At 46.2% G+C, this 22,985-nt stretch overlaps 1 protein-coding gene and 1 long non-coding RNA gene across 5 annotated transcripts in view; one reads left to right on the top strand and one right to left on the bottom strand.

Annotated features, from left to right (window-relative positions):
• Positions 1 to 9,914, bottom strand: part of LOC140740252 (uncharacterized) — a 29,094-nt gene extending 19,180 nt beyond the window's left edge. Inside the window, exons 1-2 of the long non-coding RNA XR_012101815.1 lie at positions 9,863 to 9,914; positions 2,358 to 2,556 (exon numbers count right to left, since the gene is read on the bottom strand). This is a non-coding gene — a long non-coding RNA (uncharacterized lncRNA). The remainder of the gene's footprint in view (positions 1 to 2,357; positions 2,557 to 9,862) is intronic.
• LOC140740250 (afadin- and alpha-actinin-binding protein-like) overlaps positions 1 to 22,985 on the top strand; it is a 38,032-nt gene that overhangs the window by 13,078 nt on the left and 1,969 nt on the right. For 2 of the 4 annotated variants that reach the window (XM_073069352.1, XM_073069354.1), the window contains exons 5-12: positions 1,551 to 1,661; positions 4,189 to 4,324; positions 9,512 to 9,587; positions 12,365 to 12,539; positions 13,974 to 14,088; positions 18,402 to 18,538; positions 21,808 to 21,969; positions 22,107 to 22,227. In XM_073069352.1, coding sequence (XP_072925453.1) covers positions 1,551 to 1,661; positions 4,189 to 4,324; positions 9,512 to 9,587; positions 12,365 to 12,539; positions 13,974 to 14,088; positions 18,402 to 18,538; positions 21,808 to 21,969; positions 22,107 to 22,227 — 1,033 coding nt within the window. The remainder of the gene's footprint in view (positions 1 to 1,550; positions 1,662 to 4,188; positions 4,325 to 9,511; positions 9,588 to 12,364; positions 12,540 to 13,973; positions 14,089 to 18,401; positions 18,539 to 21,807; positions 21,970 to 22,106; positions 22,228 to 22,985) is intronic. The other 2 variants (XM_073069353.1, XM_073069355.1) reach the window with 2 other exon arrangements.

Here is a 22,985-nt window from a genome sequence, read left to right as displayed (position 1 = left end):
GCTCTGCAGGGCAGAGTGAGACAGCCTTTCCCAGGAGCAGTGCAATCATAACATAACAAACGCAACAATAAATAGTAAAACACAACAGCCACATGTCAGTTAAAAACAAGTTAAAAGTGTCCAAAGCAGAGTCAGGTAGAGCAGCTATTTAGCAGTCTGACTGCCTGTGGGAGGAAGCTGTTTAGTAGCCTTGTGGTTTTAGTTTTGATGTTCCTGTAACGTTTACCTGATGGCAGAAGAACAAACAGTTCATGGAGAGGGTGTGAGGGGTCTTTAATGATGTACCGTGTCTTCTGGAGGCATTGACTCTGAAAGAGGTCTTGGACAGAAGGTAGGGAGACCCCAATAACCTTCTCTGCTCCCCTAACCACCCTCTGCAAGGCTTTTTTGTCAGCAGCACTGCAGCTGGAGTACCAGGTTGGGTTAAAACCGTGATTGAGTCCCTTTTCAGGATTTCAACTAGAAACACTGGGATTGGTTTATTATTGTCGCATGCTGGGATACCATGAACAGCTCATTTTGCATACTGTTTATTTGGGTCAGATCATTACACAGCGCATTGAGCTGGAATAAGATAAAATCAAAACAACACAGAATAGTGTGTAGCAGCTACTGAAAAAGTAGTGTTAAAGTGCAAGTTATAATGTAGATTGTGAGACCAAGAGATCAGTTTATCGTACAAGATAACAGCAGGGTAGAAGATGACCTTGAACCTGATTGGTACGTGCTTTCAGGCTTTTGTATCTTCTGCCCAATGGGAGAAGAGAGAATGTCCAGGGCAGATGGGGCCTTTGACGGTAGGAAGTGTACACAGAGCCCACGGAGAGGAGGCTGGTTCCTGTAATGTGCTGATTTACATCCACAGCTTCCTTTCCTCTCACAGACGCTGCTCAATCTGCTGAGCTCCTCCAAGTTCATTACCTGTTGCTCCAGATCCCAGTGTCTGTGGTCTTTGTTATCGCTCTTTGGGAACTACAGTAGTGAGCAAAAGTCCTGGGCACATGTATGTAGCAAGGGTGCCTAGGACTTTCCCAATGTAGAGCGGAGAGTGAGTTTGCAAATCTGGTGGGAGCAGAGTATGTGGAAATGGTGAGGGTGGAGCACCGTGGCTGGACTGTGGGACAAGTGGCGGTGGAGGAGTGCCTGGTGGTGCTGGTGCAGACACACCCAGCCCTGAGACACCAGGCAATGTAATCACATTTGAAATTATTGATCGTCACAGAATGTCTCCGGTATTTCATGCTCCCTTCCCCTTTTCCCAACCATCATCGCCTCTCCCTGCCCCAGTCCACAATAGACACCCATATCAGAATCAGGTTTATCATCACTCACGTAGGTCATGAAATCTGATTTTTTTTTTGTGGTAGCAGTATAGTGCGATACATAAAATTACTGCAGGGCTGTGTTAAAGGCCTTGGGCACCCTAGCTGTATACAGTAACAGTACACGTGCCTACAGTACAGTACTGTAGTTTGAAGGGAGAATCAATGGAGCAATCAGTGCCCTTGAAAGTTGTTTCCATTACTTTCCTCTCTCCACCCTCCCAACAGGAGCAGATAGAAGCACTTGAGAGGGAACTTGCTGCAGTACAGGCAAAAGAACAACAAGCCCAGAGAAACGTCCATAATCTTAACAACCTCCTCAAGTGCAATAAGGAAGAGGTAAGAACTGCTGTTTGTTCGGATTTGCTTCCACCGCTGTGGAGCCAGCTTTTTCAGAATCGCGTGCACTCTGTCGTGAAATCAGTTGTTGTCCAGCAGCAGTGTTGCATTACATAATAAAACTAAGTTACAGTAAGAAATCTAAAAAATAATTACTGCAAAAAGAGAGCAAAGAATAGGGGAGTGGTCATGGTCCGTTCAGACATCTGATGGTGGAGGTGAAGAAGCGATTCCTAAAACGTTGAGTGTGTCTCTTCAGGTTCCTGCACTCCTCCTCGATCACTTGGGTCGAGTCTGATGTTCTCCAGAGGCAGGGCTTCCCGAACTTTGTTTATGCCATGGAGTTTTGCCATTAACGGAGGGGTCTATGGACCACAGGTTGGGAACCACTGTCCTCAGGAGTTGACTTATTTTTTTGGAAAATTTAAAGACGGTTGGAAGGAAAGACAAAAATGCTGAAACCCTCGGGAAGTATCTGTGGGTGGAGAAACTGAATGTTTCAGACTGAGGACTCTGTCAGTCCTGAAGGATCTTTGACTGGGGAACCTGATGTTAGGGTGGATTCCATTAATGGAGAATGCCTTTAACGTGGGGAGGCTGATGTACGGGCAGTCACCACATGGTCCTTGACAGATTGGGGTCAGGGTCCAGAGGCATGGAATTCCATGGAGTGCTCAACTCGAGTGATTGTCCTACCTTCTTGCTGATGGTAGCGATGAGAAGAGGGCGTGTCCTGGCTGGTGACGGTCCTTAATGACGGATTCCACTCTCTTGAGGATGTCCTCGATGGTGGGGAGGCTAGTGCCTAAGATCGAGCTGGCTGAGTCTACAACCCTCTGCAGCTTTTCCCGAGGCAACACACAGTGCTGGAGGAACTCGGCAGGTCAGGCAGCGTCTGTGGAAAAGAATGAACAGTCAGGCCGAGACCCTTCGTGACTGAGAAGGAAGGGGAAAGATGCCAAGTGAGAGGGGGCACTTGTGCTCTGGTGCCTTCATACTAGAGAGTGAGGCAACTGATCGCACTGCTCTCGGGATTGTTGGTGGGGAGTAAAGAACAGAAGATACTGGATTCTTTAGGTATGTCTGGGGTGAGGGGTCCCATTGTGCAGCTGCTGTGTGATTTGTGTCAAGCACTTTCTCCCTTGTAGCAATCATGACACAATAATGGCAGCCAGATCCCTGATCTGTCAGCAGAACCAGCTGTGGATTGTGGGGGGTGGGGGGCGTGAATGGTAGAGCAGACCTGATGGGCTGAATGGCCTAACGCTGCTCCTATGTTTAATGAATTGCAGCTGTGAACCATCTCTCCAGTCAGAGGGTGGTAAATCTGTGGAACCTGTTGACGCGAGCAGCTGTGGAAGCCAGGTCATTAAAGGCAGAGAGAGGGAGATAGGTTCTTGATTAGCCAGGGCATCAAAGGATATGGGGAGAAGGCAGGGGAGTGGGGATGACTGGAAGAATTGGATCAGCCCATAATTGAATGGTGGAGCAGACTCGATGGGCCGAATAGCCCACTTCTGCTCCTACATCTCCACCTCAGTGCCATTGATACAAACTGGGGTGTGTATCGCCTCCGTTTCATTCCAGTTCTGAAGAGTCTTGGCCGAAAACATCGACTCTTTATTCATTTCCAAAGATGCTGCTTGACCTTCTGAGCTCCTCCAGCATCTTGTGTGTATTTCTGTAATTAGTGTCCAACTCTTTTGTTTTGCTGACACCCACTGAATGTTCAGATTCTGTTTTTAAACACATCTGATACGATGCATGGTGCCAAGTGGGGATACAAAAAAGGGAACTGGTATTTAAAGCATTTCCCAATATGAAAGCATCCTAAGTCAACAGTATTTGGCACATGAAAAGTTGGTTTAAAAAAAAATAGAACATTTTTAGAGCAGCACACATGCTGGAGGAACTCAGCAGGTCAGGCAGTGTCTATAGAGAGTAACAAAGTTCTCATTTCATGCTTGGCTACCCTTGGCACCGGAAAGGAAGAGGGAAGAAGCCAGAAGGAGGTAGGGGTGAGGAGCAGGAGTACAAACTGACAATGTTTTATTTTTGAGTCTGAACATCCTTTGTGGGCAGATGTGCAGCTTAAATTGACATTATGCCAGGCTAAAGGTTCTGTCCCTGCTTTATAGGTGCATTGAAAACTCTGACAAACAAATATAGGAGGCAGTCAGAATCTTTCTCCCAGGTAGGAACAACAAGTACTACAAGAGAAGCATTTATGGTGAGAGGGGAAAGTTTAGAGGAATTTTAAAAGTTTTTTAAAAACTCGGAGCCAGTTGCCAGTGTTGAGGTGGAAGCAGATATGATGGTGACACTTAGGAAGTCACACATGGAATTGGTTCATATTCAGGCAGAAGAGGGAGGCCTAGTTGAACTCAGCATCGTTCAGCGTGGACGTTGTGCACTGACGGCTGTCCCTTTATAGTCTCCTTTGTTCTTTATTTACTGGAGGAAGGGCAGGGAGCAGAGGGGTTTGGGTTTGAGTTCTAGATGGTGATCTCTGCTGCCTCTAATTCAGGTGGCGAAACTGCAGAATGTCGTCGCGAGCCGGGCTGCTCAACACATCCATGACTTGAAGAGGAAGGAACAGGAGCTAACCAAACTGAAAGAGAAGATGCATCTCCACCTGACAGATAAAAGGGACAGAAGGATGGGTAGGTTCCTGGGGATGGACTGGCCGTGGTATCCTGGGCCATTCTCAGGCGCTCTGCTCTGAGCAAATTACATCCATCATTTTGACCTGTTTATTTTTTTTTTCTTCAAGCAAAGTGCTGTAACTATGAAAGGAGAAATGTGAATTCAGAGCGCATTCATGTAGAGGAGGTTAAAGTTTTGCTTCTATGACATCTCAGAGATGATGCAATGTTCTGAACCCTACATCTCCATTGGAACACCTTGGTTGTTTTAGGCTACGAGCTTTTCAGTCTAGTTTTTAATCTGAAGTTCATGCTGAGAACCCACTAAACACAGTTCACAACCACTGACATTGAGTAGGGGTTCTCTTTAAGAGGCTGGTCTGACGTGATGATGTAATTACATGAAGTATTTTTACCACTATATTAAGCAAGTTGTTCAAGTTTTTCTTAAATAGAAAACCCCTCAGCCGTTTTAATTTCTGAAAATCTACATTGGTAACTGCAGTGCTCCAGGACGATTCCGGAGCATGAACATTCAGCCAACACAGTCACTTTCAAACTGTTGGAGTTTTGGGACCAAAATGCCATTGCTTGATTTATACAAGCCGAGGCCCAATTCTCACTGCGGGAACACCACATTCTACTATGTGGTAGCATCACTCTGAAACTCCATGGCTACCAGAGTGGTGAATCTACTTGAACACTCTCCTAGTACCAATCGCTGAAAACTCGCCTTTTACAGACTTTTGCACTATCGGACTCAGAACGTGCCAAACAGTTGCTCCCCTTGCCCGGCCTTGGCGATGCTAGGCCATCGGAGCTAATGGACCACATGCTGCCTCTCCTGGGAAATCGCCATCCCTGTTTTATTTTTAAAGAACTCTTCATGTGGCAAATGCCCGATCAAGTTCACATAGCCCTCACTAATGCACTGCAAAGTACTATAGGGAGCCTGCTAAAACAGTTGATAGTCTACACTCAGCTGGGCAGTGATGCATAGTTCCTCCTTTCTGTACCTCAATAAGCCTGGTCAGCAAGGCCCCCAACACAAGGTTGCCCGCAGTTGCCAATCATGTGAAGCCAGGCCTGTGTTTTTTACCACACTCACTTTGGAAGGAATGCTAGAAAGTGTCGACTGCCTTACATCTTTGACAGAGCCAGAATATCAGGACATCAGATGTCTATGAACAGCTGGCAGGGTCTTCTACTGTTCAATACCGACACCCTTTCAGGGTGATGCTTCCTGTGACACGGGTGCTCAAGTGAGGGTGCTGCTGGCATCGCCTATTGATGAGAAGCCAAAAGTGACAAAACCACACTGGAGGCCACCAACAGCAGCAAGATTCATACATAAGGGACACGATGGGTGACGTTCTGCTTCAGTGGGTGATGTCCTGGCTGAAGTGGCTAGACCTCTTCTAGGTGCAGATTTCCTGTGTGCCCAAGGACTGTTAGTCGATCTTAAGAACTGCCGGCTTGTGGATGTCAAGAACTTTGGGTCGTTCCCCTGCTCCCCTGGTAAGTTCCCCACAGACCTGTCAAGTCCATGCACCACCACATGTGAGTTTACTCGACTGCTGAGCGAATTTCCAAACCTCACCAAGCCCACATTCTCCACTGCAGTCACAAAACATGGGGTCGAACACCACATTTCTACAACTGGCCCACTAGTCCATGCCAACTGTGTGTAGACTGGACCCAGAAAAGCTGCCAACCACGAAGGCTGAGTTTGCCAACATGGAAGAGCTTGGCTTTGTTCTGGTTGAATAGCCCCTGGGTTTCGCTGCTCCACATGCTTCCTAAGTCCAATGGTGGTTGCCACCCACATGCTGAGTACTTCCTTAACAAGGCCACCACTTCCGATTGTTACCTGGCCTCACACTTCTGAGACTTTTTGGCAAGTTTATCTGGAGTTGATCCAAAGTTTATCTAGTTAGGGGCTGCCATCAGGTCCCTGTGTGCTGGGAGGACATTCTGAAACCAGCTCTGATAACTCTGGCCTTTTTTTGAGTTTCTGAGCGTGCGTTTGGGCTGAAAAATACAGCACAGACTTTCCAATAGCTGTTGGACTCCATTAAAAGACTTGGATTTTCTTTATCTTTACCTGGATGCCAAACTTGTCGCCTGTGCGTCCAAATTCGAACATTTATCACATCTCTGCACACATTACGAGCACATAAGCCAAACAGGTGATTATTAACCCTGCTAAATGCCAGCTTGGGTTATCAACCCCTGACTTTCTCGGCCATCACATCTCCACAGAAGGAATGGAACTCCTCCCGTCAGAAGTAGCTGCTGCCATCATGGATTTCCCACTGCTCTGTAATACTAAAAAGCTACAGAGTTTTTAGACACGGTGAACTTCTCTCACCGCTCCATTCCATGAGCTGCTGACCTTGAACTCCCGCTGTACAGTGTGCTTAAAGGTAATTCACCTAATCACATGCTTGACTGGCCAGCAGACATGACCAGAGCATTTGATACCAAATGAGCTCTTTCCAATGTGGCCCTACTGGTGTACCCGCTCCCCAACCCGCCTATAGCCATTACTACTGACGCTTCAGACTATACTGTGTGTGCTGTGTAAACCAGTTCACTGGGGGGTACGCGGCAGCTGCTCACCACCTTCAGCCGACAGCTCCGAACCCCCTCCCGAGAGTTTGCACGGCACGTTTGACCATGAGTTTCTCGGTCTCTGTCTGACCATGAGTTTCTCGGTCTCTGTCTGACGAGTTTCTCAGTCTCCATCTGGCCAACCGCTTTTTTTTTTGTTTTCTTCTAGAGAATCAACATTTCACATTTGTTGACCACAAATCTCTTGTGCATGATATGGCCAAATAAGACCCTTAATCTGCACAGCAGCAGTAGCAGCTGGCCTACATATCAGAGAACACAACTGATATCAAGGGGAAATGTAACGCCATGGCTGATTTGCCCCTCACAGCTAGCTGTCGAGGCCGTATACACGGGGGATGACTATGTAGGCATGGCAGCTGACCGAGTTACTGACTCGGAGGCCCAGGCTTACCGAACAGCTGTCACGGGGCTGCAGGTGGCTGACACTAAGTTTGGGGAAACTGGGGTTTCTCTCCTGTGCGATGTCTCAACCAGTCTTCCTCACCCCAGAGTGCCCACAAACTGTTTTCAACTCCATACACGGCCTCTCGCATCCGGGCGGGAAGGTCTCACAGAAACTGGTTGTACTAAAGCCTGTTTGGCACAGCCACAGAAAGGATGTGTGTGATTGGACTGCAGCCTGTGTGGAGTTTCAGCGGGCAAAAGTTAACCACCATGTTCAGGCACCATTGGCATCTTTTGAGGACCTTGAACAACGGTTTGACCACGGCAATGTGGAACTTGTTGGTCCTCTTGCCCCCTCCCGCGGTTTCACACACCTCCTTGCTGTTGTGGACTGTACCAGCAGGTGGCCAGAGGTCAACGATGGTCACAGACAAGGCTCAGGCATTCATCAGCACCCGGGTTGCTCGTTCCCTGACCACAGTCCCCAGTTCATACCAGACCTCTGGGCTGCGATGCCCCAGAACCTCAGCACCAGGCGACATCACACCACAGCATATCAACCGCAGTCCAATGGCTGATGCGAGCGGTTTCTCCGCGCCTTAAAGGCTGCCCTGAGTGCTGGCAGAATCGTCTCCCATGGGTCCTGCTGGGGCTCGGGACAGCTCCAAACGAGGACCTGTGGTCAACCATGGCTGGGCTGGTAGACAGGCGGCTATTACGAGTGCCGAGTGATTTTATTCCTGACACCACGACTGCCTGGTCGGCCACTCAACAGTATTCCACCCTCCTCAGTAAATTCAATTCCTTTTCACCTATTCCTACCTCCCATCATGGCGTACAGAACTTTTGGGTTCCTGTCGACCTCTATTCCATGTTGTTTGTTTTCATCTGCCACGATGCACACCAACGGCCCCTTAGCCCCCTCACGACGGGCCGATCAGCATTTGTGAATGGAGAGGAAAGACTTTCCTCGGAGATGAGAGGGGTAGACCTGAATGTATTTCAGTAGGTCACCTTGCACCGGCCCACCAAGATCTGGAGGATTCCACTATCAAGCTCCTCCCATCACATGAGTGTGTCAACACACCCCTGGATGACCCAGAAGCACCTGCTGTTCCTCCACCCGTGGAACACAGGACCTGAACCGAGCAGCTCGTCCGAGCTCTGGGCAGGTTCCCAATGCTGGTTTCTGTGAATTTCCGGGGTGGCTCGTGTGTAAGGTGATGTAAATGGTGGAAACATACATAATTCACGACCACAGACATTGTTAGGATTTACTTTAAGAGGCTGGTCTGACGTGATGATGTACGTTCATTTACTGCACTTTGTGTTCAGGATTTGGAGATCGATAAATGGGTTGTTATGGTTTTTCTTAAATATAAAACCACTCCGCTGTTTTATTTGCAAAAGCCGATAATTTCATGTTCTCTGTCTTTCGCTTATTTATTGTTGTTGTTTGTTTGTTTTTCTTTTGTACATCGGTTGTTGTCTGTCATGTTGGGTGTAGTCTTTCATTGATTCTATTGTTTCTTGTACTCCCCCTGAATGCCCACAGGAAGTGAATCTCAGGGTTGTATATGGTCACAAATACATACTTTGGTAATGAATTTACTTTGAGATAAAAGTGTAATCATCTTAACAGTGAGATTTTGAAAGTAACCCGGAAACATTGCTGAGGTTTTGAAATGTAAATTCCCTAAAACATTAAAGCTTAATGCTCAAGTCGCATCCACACCATGACGCCCAGGGTCAAGAGCATCCTTTGAGTTGTCTAATCCTCAAAGACCCCCTCCATCCAGGTCATGCTCTCTTCTCATGGCTGCCATTGTGAAGGAGGTACAGGAGCTTTGTCTCCACTCACCAGGAACAGTTATTACCCTATAACCATCAGGCTCCTGAACCAGTGTGGATAACTTCACTCACCTCAACACTGAACTGATTCCACAACCTACAGACTCACTTCCAAGAACTCTAACTTGTGTTCTCAGTATTGTTTATTTATTATTATTTGTGTTTGTTTTTAATTTGTGCTATATTCTGTGGTGTTTGTTTTCTAGCTGTCTGCAAGAAGGTGAATCTCAGGGTTGTATACTGTATACATTGTTCTTTGAACTTTGATGCAGATGATCCAGTTCATTTTGATATTTCAATATACACATGGCAGCTAATTTTTAAATCTTTAAGCTATAGATATCCTGAATCAGATTGGGCGATCTGATGGAAGACGCTCGTTGTGGAGAACGGGGAAGACTGAATCAAGGTGGGAAGTCTTTCTGGCATTGTGTTGTCCTGTTAATCAATCTAGAATAACTGTCGAGGTTACCAGGCTGAACCTATTGTGTTCTACACTCTGCACAACATCCTCCGCACATCACAGCAACCAATCTCCCCTCCATGGACTCTGCCTCAGTAAAGATTCAGGATTCTTAATCTCTTTTTGTTTTGTACACAAATGTAAAAGAATGAAATAATTGTTATTCTGGATCCAATGCAGCACAAAAATACTAGGAAAGATAAACACAATAGATTACTTACAAACATTTTGTCAGCATACAAAGAGACATCATCTATGTGCTATTAACTGGTGTGTCCTCAGAATGCTTGGCCTTTATGTACTTATCAATCAGCTGATTGGTCATCATTTGTGATGTGAGGAGGAAACCTCGTCGCTGATTGGTTAGGTGACGAACTTTGTGCATTGGGCAAAATTCCAGACCACACATTGGCGCGTAAGTAGGATCAAGGTCTACATGTTTGTTTACAGAATTGTCTTGGAAAATCATGCTTCTAGGAATTCTCTTGCATACCGTGCTATGATTTTCACTGACGCCCAGTCAAATTTGTACCCTTCTCTGTCTTCATGGGTAGAGTTTGGAGAGCGTTGGTTGTGCCACTTTACAGCCAGGTGATGTTCATGGATCCTTCCGGATAGTTTTCTCCCAGTCTGGCCAACGGAATATTTCCACTGGAGTTTGTAGACCGCACTGGTCTTGTCCAGTAGCTTGGTTTGTCCCTTTGGTCTCCACAATGCTGTCCTCAGTGTTACCGTTGGCTCATGCGTGACTGGAATTCTATGTTCTTGGAGCAGTCGGGCCATCATTTCTGTGATATCTCCTGGGATTTTCACAAACAATAGTCTCTAGACCTGGCATTCCCACACTTGTCCAATCAGGTGGCAGCAACTCAATGTATGAAAGCATGCAGACATGGTCAAGGTTCAGTTGTTCAGACAAAACATCAGAATGGGGAAGAAATGTGGCCTAAGTGTCACAACAGACTCTAGAGTTTAGAGAACAGCACAAAAAATAAACAAAAAACAGGTGATAGCCTCGCGTTACAACAGTGGTGTGTGGAAGAGCATCTCAAAATGCACAACATGTTGAACCTTGAAGTGGATCGGCTACAGCAGCAGAAAACCACACTAGGTTGACAAACTCAAAAAATCAGTAGATGCTGGAAATACAAAGTAACGCACATAAAATGCAGGAGGAACTCGGCAGGCCAGGCGGCATCTATGGAAAAGGGTAGACAGCTGCCGTTTCCGGCTGAGATCCCTTCATCAGGTCTTAGCCCAAAACGTTGACTGTTTACCCTTTTGCATAGACGCTGCCTGGCCTGCTGAGTTCCTCCGGCATCGTGTCCGTACGCAGCTGCACTGCTATGGCCACGTTATTACATATCTTCACTCACCACAATGCTGAACTTGTTCGGCAGCCTACAGGCCCGCTTCTGAGACAGACTCGTTACAACTCATTTCTCATTACTTGCACAATTTGCACATTAGTTGTTGGTCTTTGTTCTGTATAAGTTGTCTCAAATTCCATTGTATTCCTTGTAAATTGCCTGTAAGAAGATGAATCTCGAGGTAAATACTTTGATGATAGATCTTAACTTAATTTTTAAATTGATGTTCGTCTGAACTTTGATTTCTCTGATGTCCATTAACTCCTCTCCCTCCCTTCTTTCTCATTCCCTTCCTTATTCTGGCTTCTGCCCCCTTTTCCAATCCTGATGAAGGATCTTGACTGTTCATTTCCCTCCATGAATGCTGTCTGACTTGCTGAGTTCCTCCAGCATTTGGGGTTGATCAGGATTTCCAGCATGTCCAGAATCTCTTGTGCTCATTGTAGAGTTGGGCTAAAGAGCTGGTTTCTGTACAATGCAGCTCTGACAGCCCTGTTCTGTACACCCCATCTCGGCTAATCTGCCAAAAATGTACAATTAGTAAATTTGCAGTTGAAAGGGCGGATGAATTTATTTCTCCAATGCTGACTGATACAAACTTAACCCCACTTTAACCCTGAGCCCCTTTCGTCAAGAATGGTGAGATTTAATCCTGTATTACTTGTGGAGCTCGCTGCGGCAGCAGTGAAGTTGGCACCAGCTCCTGTGTCCTGTTTGGATGCAGGAGAGGCAAGAGGGACTGTGTGCCTTGAGAACGGGGAATGGCACGGTAGCATGATGGTTCGTGCATTACTTTCCAGTGCTGGCATTCACAGATCAGGGTTCGATTCCCATCACTGCCTCCAAGGAGTTTGTAACTTTTCCCTGTGATTGTGTTGGTTTCCTCTTGCTTTCCAAAGAGACATGCAGTTAATGTTAGAAAGTTGTGGGCATGCCGCACTGGAAGCACGGCAACACTTGTGGGCTGTCCCCAACCCTCCCTGATTTCATTTGTTGCAGACGATGCATTTTTGATGTATAGGGGTGGCACAGTAGCATAGTGGTTAGCACAACGCTTTACAGTACCGGCAACTGGGGTTCAATTCCCACTGCTGCCTGTAAGGAGTTTGTACATTCTCCCCGTGACCACGTGTGTTTCCTCCGGGTGCTCCAGTTTCCTCCAATATTCCAAAGACATACCGGTTAGTGTTAATTGGTCATTGTAAATGGTTTCATTATTAGGCTAGGATTAAACTGGGGGATTGCTGGGTGGTGTGGCTCGAAGGGCCTGTTCCGCACCGTATCTCCGTGAATAAAGCTCATCTTTCCTTGTTTTTTCTTTCTCTACTTTCTTTGTTCTCTCCTCTGTCGCAGGAGGGAAGGGGAGATGTACAAGGTTCTTGCCAGTAACTACGAGACACAACTCCAGCAGCTGGCACTGGACAATGCAGAGCTGAAAAGGGCTGTGAGCCACATGAAGAAGGAGATGAGTGACCTCCTGAGTGCCCAGGAGGAGCTCTGCAGACCCAGTTCCCTTCAGTCCCTGCTGGTGAGTGTGAGTCCTGTGATGAGAGCAACGCTCAACGCTATTGTTCTGTGAACTGATCCTTCAGGAATCCTGCTCTCTCCATGGTTGTCACTTAAAGTAGTCTGGTAGTAATCCCGCTGAAGGTCCCATTTATGAGGAACACTAACCCGTCCACTGCTGCCTAATTAGGCTTGTTCTGGTTCCTGTGCCCTTGTATCACGCTTGTTCAAAGTCAAAGCAAATTTATTATCAAAGTACGTACATGTAACCGGGTACTAACTTGAGATCCATTTTCTTGTGGGCATTTACAGGAAAATAAATACAAAATTTATACCTAAACAATGACAGACAAACAACTAATATGCAAAAGTCAGATTGTGTCAAATAAAAGAAAAATAAAGATGAGTTCTAGAGCCCTTGAAAGCGAGTCCATAGGTTGTGGAAATAGTTCAGAGCTGAGGTGAGTGAAGTTATCCACGCTGGTCCAGGAGCCTGATGGCTATCGGGTAATATCTGTTTCTGAACCTGCTGGTGTGAGATCTAAAGCTTCTGAGCCTCCTGCCCATTGTGAAAGAAGTGAGAGGAGTGTATGGTCTGGGTGGTGAGGATCCTCGATGGATACTGCTTTCCTGTGGGGAGGGTTTGGTCTGTGACGGACTGGCTGCACCCACCCTTTCTGTAGGCTTTTCTATGGCTGGACATTGCTGTTTCCACACCAGGCTGTGATGCAGTCAGTCAGGATGCTCTCCGCTATAAAAGTTCATCAAAGTTTTAACTGACATGCAAACTTCTATGAATGTAGAGATGCTGTTGTGCCTTACAGTTTAGTTCCTTACATCTCTAATGCAACAAGCCTTTGAGTCCTGCAAGCATTGACACAATTTCTCCCTTTAAGACAAATCTCGCTCTGCACTACAGGCCACTCTAAGAATCCAAACCTACCGTCTGTATCCAGGTGTCCCGTAAAAATCTGACACAGTTGCAGCGAGACAGCCCTCTGTGCTGTTAAATGTCAAATTAAAGTTGAAAGTAAATTTATTATCAAAGTACATATATCACCATATAGAACACAGGTTCATTTTCTCACAGGCATTCACAGTAAATACAAAAAAGTCAATAGAATCAATTAAAACTGCACACAGACAGACAGCCATGTGCAAAGCAACAAATAATGCAAACATATAAAACAAAGAAAAACAAAATAGTAATAAATATATATTGTGAGCATGAGTTGTAGAGTCCTTAAAAATGAGTCCATAGGTTGTGGAATCAGCTCTGCTGAGGTGAGTGAAGTTGTCCCACACTGGTTCAGGAGCTGATGGTTGAGGGGTAATAACAGTTCCTGAACCTGGTGGTGTGGGACCCAGGGCTCCTGTACTGCTTTTTAAACCATCCTGACCATTGCTGGAAGTAACACATGTGACAAACTTCTAAAGAGCTGCTTTCCCGAAACAGGAGGAAGACGTGGGCCTCAATGAAACGCAGGATGTGGACCGGAAACATTTTACTGATGGCCTTCTGAAGCAGTGGAACTTGTTAAAGGATCACTTGGAAACACGAGGAATCGCCGGTAATGAGATTGGGGGCATTATTTCATTAAAGTAACTTGTCTGGAAGTTAACTGAGCACAAGCAATTAGTTTCCCTGGGCAAAGAACAGAAACGAGGCAACATAATCATACTGCTGGGAAAGCCCAGAGCATCCATGTTGGTGGTTTTGCTCAGCAAGCTACCCCCATTTGCCACCTCTCCTATCCACGTACTTGCCCAGGTGGTTTCTTTTGCCAAAGCGGCCACCTCAACCACTATCTATGGCAGCTCATTCCAAGTGCCTTAAGACCACAAGATATAGGAGCATCTTGGCTGATCCATTTCCTTCTCAGCCTCAGTCTCCTGCCTTCTCCCTAAATCCCCTCGTACCCTGACTGATGCACACCAAACGTGTCTGAATGTGCTGCCCCAATGTTCCTTTTAAATTTCTCTCCTCTGGTCTTAAATCCATGGCCTTATAATCTTTAGCATCCCCTCCCTGGGGTCAAAACAAATTGCTTTCACCCTCTATGCCCTTCATGATGTTTTAAACCTCTATCGATCACCCCTTAATCTCCTGCAGTCCAGAGTTTAATTCTAGTTGATAAGACGTTATTTCACTCGATGGGGATCTGGGTCTTGTGGCCTGAAAGGGAGAGACCTTCACCACGTCTTCACGTAACTAATGAGCTGTAAACGTGCAGAGCTGAGAGCTGGGAATTGGGGTCACCCTTGCCCATCTCTGGTGGCTTATAGCAGTATGATTCCTTGGAATGTGAGACTGAGTTCTCATACCATGATCTACAGGCCGTTTCCAGTATTCTCCTGTTGTCTTAAAACTAACTTCTTCCTCTCTGTCGGGTTTCTGAGCACTGTCTCACTAATTCAATTTTGCATTATTTATTTATGCTGTAACTTGCAGATGCACTGTACTGCTTCCACACAACAACAAATTTCACAAGTGCAGCGTGTCGGTGATTAACCCTGATTCTGATTATGTCGAAAGGTGCAGCAGTCCTGAAGGACCATTTCAGAATCGGGTTCATTGTCACTGGCGTGTGCGTTGTAATCTGTTGCTTTTTATTCATTGACTGAGATACAGCACGTAGTCAGAGCTTCTGGCCCTTCGAGATGCTCATCCCAGCAGCTCTTGATTTAATCCGAGCCTAATCACGACACAATTTACAATGACCAATTAGCCTACCAACCGGTACGGCTTTGGACTGTGGGAGGAAACCAGAGAACCTGGCGGAAAACCGCGCGACGACAGGGAGAACATACTAAGTCTTTACAGGCAAGGGTGGGAATTGAACTGGTGTTGCCTATACAGTAAAGAGTAGTGCTAACCCACTACGTTACCATGCAGATTTGTGGCAGCAGTACAGTGCAAGATGTTTTTTTAAAAAAACGAAGTTACAAAATAAATGGTATAAAAGATGAATAATAAGGTAGAGTCCATGGAGCGTTTAGAAATCTGATGGTGAAGGGGAAGAACATTGACTGGGCATCTTCAGATTCCTGTGTCTCCTCACCAAAGATAGTAACATAAAGAGGTCATGTCCCAGATGGAGAACTGAAAAAAGTCATTAAGAAGGTAAAGATGGAATATGAAAGTAAGCTAGCCGATAATATTACAGAGGGTACGAAAAGTTTCCTCAGATACATAATGTGTAAAAGAGAGGTGAGAATGGTAGTAACGAGGGATAAGGAAACTGAATAAATATTTTGCATCAGTATTCACTGTGGAAGACACTAGCAGTACGGTGGAAGTTCCAGGTGTTGGGGGTCATGAAGTGTGTGAAGTTGCCAATACTGGAGAGGAGGTTGTTGGGAAACTGAAAGGTCTGAAGGTGAATGAGTCACTTTGACCACGTGGTGTACACACCAGGATTCTGAAAGAAGTGGCTGAAGAGATTGTGCAAACATTAGTAATGATCTTTCAAGAATCATAGATTCTAGAATGGCTCCAGAAGACTGGAAAATTGCAAATGTCACTCCGCTCTTCAGGAAGGGAGAGAGGCAGAAGAAAGGAAATTATAGGCCAGTTGATCCGATCTCAGTGGTTGGGAAGATGTTGGAGTCGATTATTGAGGATGAGGTTTCAGGGTATTCGGAGGCACATGGTAAAATAGGCCATAATCAGCATGGTTTCTTCGTGAGGAAAATCTTGCCTGACAGATTGGTTGGAATTTTTTGAATAACAAGCAGGATAGACAATGGAGAATCAGTTGATGTGTACTTGGATTTTCAGAAGGCCTTTGACAAGAAGCCATACGTGAGGCTGCTTAACAAGTACGAGCCTATGGTATTACAGGAAGTATTCTAGCATGGATAAAGCAGTGGCTGATTGGCAGGACGCAAAGAGTAGGAATAAAGGGAGCCTTTTCTGGTTGGCTGCCGGTGACTAACGATGTTCCACAGGGGTCTGTGTTGGGACCGCTTCTTATTGCGTTACATGTCAATGATTTAGGTGATGGAATTGATGACTTTGCAGACAATATGAAGATGGGGGAAGGGGCAGGTCATTTTGAAGAAGTAGAGAGGCTACGGAAAGAGTTAGATTAAGGAGAATGGGCATGGAAACGGCAGATGGAATACAGTGTTGGGAAGTGCATGGTCACGCACTTTGGTAGAAGAAATGAAAGGGTTGATCATTTTCTAAAGGGAGAGAAGATACAAAACTCTGAGGTGCAAAGGGACTTGGGAGTCCTTGTGCAGAATTCCTTAAAGATTATTTTGCAGGTTGAGTCTGTGGTGATGAAGGCAAATGAAATGAATGCTAACATTGCAAGTGGCGCTGGTGAGGCCTCACAGAGTATTGGGAGCAGTTTTTGGCCCCTTGTCTTAGAGAGGATGTGCTGAAACTGGAGAGGGTTCAAATGAGGTTCACAAAAAATAATTTCAGGAATGAACAGCTTGCATAAGAAGAGCGTTTGATGGCTCTGGGCCTGTATTCACTGGAATTCAGAAGACTGAGGAGTGACCCCATTGAAACCTGTCGAATGCTGAAAGGTTTTGATAGAGTGGATGTGGAGAGGCTGTTTCCTATGGTGGGAGGGTCTAAGACAAGAGGACACAGCCTCAGAATAGAGGGGCATCCTTTTAGTACGGAGATGAGGAGGAATTTCTTTAGCCAGAGAGTGGTGAATCTGTGGAATTCTTTGCCACAGGCAGCTGTGGAGGCAAGTCTGTATGTGTATTTAAGGCAGAGGTTGATCGATCCCTGATTGGTCAGGGCATGAAGGGATACGGGGAGAAGGCAGGAGACTGGTGCTGCGAGGAAATGGCAGAGCAGACTCGATGGACTAAAATGGCCTTTCAGTCTTCTAGTCTTATGATCTTGTACTCCTATTTTCTGTTTCTAAAGATAATTCATTTTCTGCATCTATCCTTGTCAGTTTGATCTAATAGGAACCAAGTCGAGGGCAGCTGTGGCAGGTCTAACTCCATCAGGTATGGATGGTAAATGCTGGACTGGTCAGCAACCTCTTGCCCCAAGAACGAAGGGAATGAATGTGCAGCCCTGTCTCTTTGCTAACGCAAGTCAGGATTGTTTATGGTCCTTCTTCAGTGTGAGGGAGAATGGAAAATATTGTCACCCCAGATCCAATGTGGCAGACAAACCAATAAGCATAAAAAATCTGAGGCAGCACACACAAAAGCTGGAGGAGCTCAGCAGGTCAGGCAACGTCTCTGGACATGAATACACTGTCTGACGTTTCAGGCCGAGACCCTTTATTGGGACGGGAAAGGAAGGGGGGAGATGCCAGAATAAAAAGTGGGGTGAGGGGAAGGAGGCTAGCTGGAAGGTGATGGGTGAAGGTCAAGGGCTGGAGAGGGAGGAATCTGGCAGGAGAGGAGTGTGGATCAGGCGGGGCGGGGGGAAAGGGGGAGTGGACTCGGGGCGGGGGGAGTATATAGGCAGATGAGAGGAAATGAAAGCTCGGTGGGGAGTAGAGGATTTAAAAATAAATAAAAGCAATCCTATAAAACACAATGTACAAGTAACTATTGAGTATGGCCTTGTATTTATAGACTGATTATATATACACAAAGTGCATGGGGGGGGGTGCTGAGGGACTGAGGATGTAGTGGTGGAGGGGTAAGGTTAGTGGGTGGAGGTGTTGATCAACACTAGGCTGCTTTTGAGTCCAGTGGCTCTGTTGTGGACGCTGTGTAACCTCCTCCCTGATGGGAGTGGGAGAAATGCTCTGTACGCAGAGTGAGTGGGATACGTTATGACGGTGTTTGCCTTTTTCCGGCACCTTTCTGTCGCTGCGTCTTTGGCCGGTAGGCTGGCGCCAGTGATGCGTTGGGCACCTAATCACTGTCTCCACATGATCTGTGTCCTCAGCTGCCAAGGAATCGCCGGTTGCCGGGGAGGGTGAGCACGTCGTCAGTGTTACTGACCATGAAAAGGAGATGGCGAAGCTGAAGCTGGAGCTTGAGGAATGCAGACAGATCATTCAGCAACAGCAGCAGGTTCTCCAGGTACCTCCCCTGGGTCAAGCAGATGTGCCGTGCTTCCAGCGTGTACCTCCTACGCATGAGCATAACTCACTAACCCGCACGTGTTTGGAACGTGGAAGGGAGCTCACTCGGTCATGGGGAGAAGGTACCAACTGCTTACAGATAGTGGGTCGAATCGTTGATCACTGTCACTGTCAGACCATTGCGTTTATTGCTGTGTTACTGTGCCACCCTCTCGTGTCCGGATTTGCTCACCTGAAAGTAAGATTTTTTTAAAAATATTTAATGATGAGAGTTGGAAACTTTCATGCATATTGAAAAAAATAAGAAAACAGAGCAGAGTAATGACCAACCACAATTTCTGTCATGAAGGCTAGCTAGCTGTAGTATACCTGTAAGCAGGTTCTAGACTCCTAAACATGTGCACTGCAGCCTGAATTTACCAAATCTGATGGTCACTCAATTTTTGAATTCACCATTGAATTACATAACCTACTGAACTCAGGAGTCGGATAGATTCTGCATATGCCCCCCTTCAGCTTCTCCTCGCACATGGTGTCCAACCCCATTCATCTAACAGAATTCCCTGATCTTTGTAAATTTGTTTCTTTCCCCCCATCATTTCAGTTTATATTTACATTTCCAAGTAGTTTAATGTTTTAAGTCCATAATTTTATGAAGTGATTTTTAAAGTTGCTTAAACCAATTTTATAGATGTTAAATGTCTCTAATTATCAAAGCATTGTAAAATTATTCAATGGGATAATATGCCAAAGAACGCAAGAGCAATGCCAGAGTTGGGGCCCTTAGGGTACTTTGTCAAGAGACCTGGTCTCCATTTGTGGCCCTTTCCACCTGGTTGACGGCTGTGGAAGAAATGTTTTATTTGGAGCAATATGGCTGCAAAGGTCAGTGTAGCCATAGTTTCAGTACAGGGATGAGACGAAGAATGCGTAGGTGTAGCTGTTCAGATCAAGCACAATCCAACCCAATAATCATGATGGAGACTAGCAGAATGAGTACAACTACTTGTTCTTTTCACTCTTCTCCTTTTCTGAGATATTCATAACTTCACCATCTGTAAATAAAATCTGTGAATCACCACTATCAGTGTAAACAAGCAAACATTAATGCCACAAAAGAATATGCATGTAATGTATGTGCCTGAAAGTAAGATTGAAAGAGTACAGAGAAAATTTACAAGGATGTTGCCGGGTCTGGAGGACCCAAGTTATAAGGAAAGTTTGAATAGGTTAGGATTTGATTCCTTAGAACAAAGAAGATAGAAAGGAGATTTGATAGAGGTATATGAAATTTTGAGGGGTATAGATAGGGTAAATGCAAGCAGGGTTTTCCCCACTAAGGCTGGGTGGGACTGCATCTAGAGGTCATGGGTTAAGGGTGAAAAGTTGAACGGGAACATGAGGGGAAACTTCTTCACTCGGAGTGTCGTGAGAGTGTGGAGCGAGCTACCAACGCAAGTGGTGCATGCATGTTCGATTTCAACGTTTGAGAAGTTTGGATAGGTACATGGGTGGCAGGGGTTTGGAGGGCGATGGTCCCAGTGCAGATTGATGGGGAGTAGGCAGTTTAAATGGTTCAGCATGGACTAGATGGGCTGAAGGGCCTGTTTATGCTGTATTTTCTATGACACTGAAATACAGGGATGGGTGCTTCCCTGGGTACGTGCATCGGTGACAACGTAAAGCTCAACAGCACCCAGAATAAGTCGGCCACATTTCGCCCACCACTCCTATACGTCAATCCTCACCAAAAGCAGTCCACAATAGCTTTGGTGAGTGCACTCTATAAACTGCACCGTGGTTACCCGCCTCTGGCGCTGGTTGTGCTGGGCAGATACCTGTTTCTGTGGACTGCTGTAGACCCTGTCGTACTCGGTGCTGTCCAAACCACAGCGGGCTGTTTGAGAGTGGCCACCCATTCCCTCCACCTTCCCCACACTGTGTCTGTAGTGTGTGCTGTCTACAAATACACTGTCTCAACCAGACTTCCCACGCCTGGAATCCTCCCCTCAGAGAGGCAGCACAGGGCCGTCCCTGTCCTCAGCTGCCCTCGGCTGTGCAGGCCCTCTCTGATTTGCGTGTTTTCTCGGGATGCTGTGGTTTCTTTCCAGCTCCTTCAGCTGCTGCAGACTGTCCCCCGCGTCTGGTGAGTGGTAAAAGCTGGAGGGAGTTCAGAGTCAGCTTCGTTATCACCGACACACTGCATGCCGTTAAATCTATCGTTCTGGGCACATCCTTTTTATAAATGGATTGTACATACAGTGCAATACATTTTTTAAACTATATAAAAGTAGCAAAAATTGAGATGTTTATGGGATGGTGGTTCATTCAGAAATCTGATGCAGAAGGATTCCTAGAAGTTTTTCCTAAAGTGATGAGTGTGTCTCTTCGGGCTCCTGTAGCACCTCCCTGATGGAGGGGAGGCAATAAGAAGAGGGAGGAGGGACAGGAGCCTGAAGGAGAGGGTCCCAAATGATGGATGATTCTACCTTGATGGGAATTTGGGAATAATAGGATAAATTAGTGGGGATGAGGGGGTGGAATGGGATTGATTAGTCACCTGACAGGGATCTGATTGGCCATTTGCTTGTCTCCAATATTGCAAGGAGGTGTGAAACTTCCCTGAATTCCTTCAGACACAAGCCAAACTGAGCCGGACATCTATTGGTTACCTCGTCTCTGTTAGATAGAAACAGTGTGGGATGTCCTTCCCTGAAGAGACGGTGGGAGCCCCGTCACCACACAGCCAGCAGCAGGCCACTGCTGCGCTCCTGGGCGCAAGTGTAGCTTGTTACAAGTGTAGCTTGTTACAAGTGTGGCATTGTAGCGGTTAGCGTAACACTATTACAGTGCCAGCAACACAGACTCACTTCCCGATCGCATGGGTATCCTTGAGTGCTCCAATTTTTTTTTCCTTCCCCACGTTCCAAAAATGTATGGGTTTGTTGGTTAATTGGTCAGGTGTGTGTACTTGAGTGATGCTGGTTTGTTGGGCCAGAAAGGCCTCTTACTGTGTTGTATCGCTAAGTAAATTGCACACTTGGTGGCCTGGTTTCAGGTGCTGATGGCTCGATGGAGAAATTTGGGGAAATATCTTGAGTTGTTTCAATGCTGCTGTGTGGGGAACGTTTGAACTCCTGGAGATCCAGGATTTCAGGCAATCCTCGCTGGTGGGGATCTCCTGTTTCAAATGAGATCCCTTGTGCCAGATCTTTAAATGTGGGAGTGGGTTGGGAGCTCTAACATCTCCCATTTGGGAATACTTAGGACCAGCTGGCCATCAAGAAGGAAGATCTGGCCCATGGCCCGGATTTGCTAGAAGAAATGGAGTGGTTTAACAAGGAACGGCTGCTGTTCGAGGAGCAGAAGGAGAATTTTAAGATGGAGCGGGAAAAGTTCACAGAGGCAGCGATTCGATTGGGTTACGAGGTAAGTCGTAAATGGGTCCAGTGTTCCCACAGCTGAGTGGAGGTCCTAAAGGAACCTGTGGGATACCTGCAGAACATTTGAGAAGCCCGGGTCTCTCTACACAACCTGTGACTCTTGCACTTGTTTTATTGGAATAGAGAAAATTGTTCGAGCAGGAATGTGCACAATTCAGAAAGGAGCAGTTCCTTAACCTGACCCCATTTCGGGAATGCAGGACAAAGCCCAGCCAGAGGTTACGGACTCCCCGTGCAATGACTAGTGAGTGTATTTCTCTTTATCTTCTCCACTGCAATGACTTCCCTATGACCTGCTAGCTTGTCCTCTTTCCCCTCCTCCCACCACCTTATTCTGGCATCATCCCCCTTCCTTTCCAGTCCTGATGAAGCGTCTCAGCATGAAGCATCAACTCTTTACTCTTCTCCACAGATGCTGCCTGACCTGCTGAGCTTCTGCAGCGTGTTGTGTGTTGCACCATCAATACGTGATGTTTCTCGTCCAGGTTGTACGACCAGGGATGGAGAGTTTAATTAGGCCAAAGTGGATCCTTCTCTCAATTAGGTCATGGTTTAACTAGGCCAACATGGACCCTTTTTCTCCTAATTAAGTCAAGATAGCAACGAATACTGGTAAAGGTCAGCTTATTGGACTGCAACACCCTGTCCCTTGGACAGTGTCTGCTGCTGTGCTTCAAAAGCTGAGTTTATCAATAAACCCTTTGGGGCTTGGAAGCAAATATTCATTACACACTGACACCAAGAGAAAAAATTCTTGGGTTTTAAAGGTGGAATGGTGTGATTAGTAAGGAAGTCAAAGGTTATGTGGAGAAGGCAAGAGACTGAGTTGAGAGGGAAAATAAATCAGCCGTGATAGAATGGTGGAGCGGAGCTGACAGGCCAAGTAGCCTAATTCTGTTCCTATGTCTTGTGGTCTATTGGTGGAGCATAGACTCCGAAATCTCACTCTCCAGGAATGTTCTATTGTGATGTCAAGCTGTTGGAGACTGATTAGTGACCTTC

The sequence above is a fragment of the Hemitrygon akajei genome, chromosome 16, assembly GCF_048418815.1.
Source record: "Hemitrygon akajei chromosome 16, sHemAka1.3, whole genome shotgun sequence".
Taxonomy (NCBI): domain Eukaryota; kingdom Metazoa; phylum Chordata; class Chondrichthyes; order Myliobatiformes; family Dasyatidae; genus Hemitrygon; species Hemitrygon akajei.
This window is presented reverse-complemented; position numbering and strand designations above follow the sequence as displayed.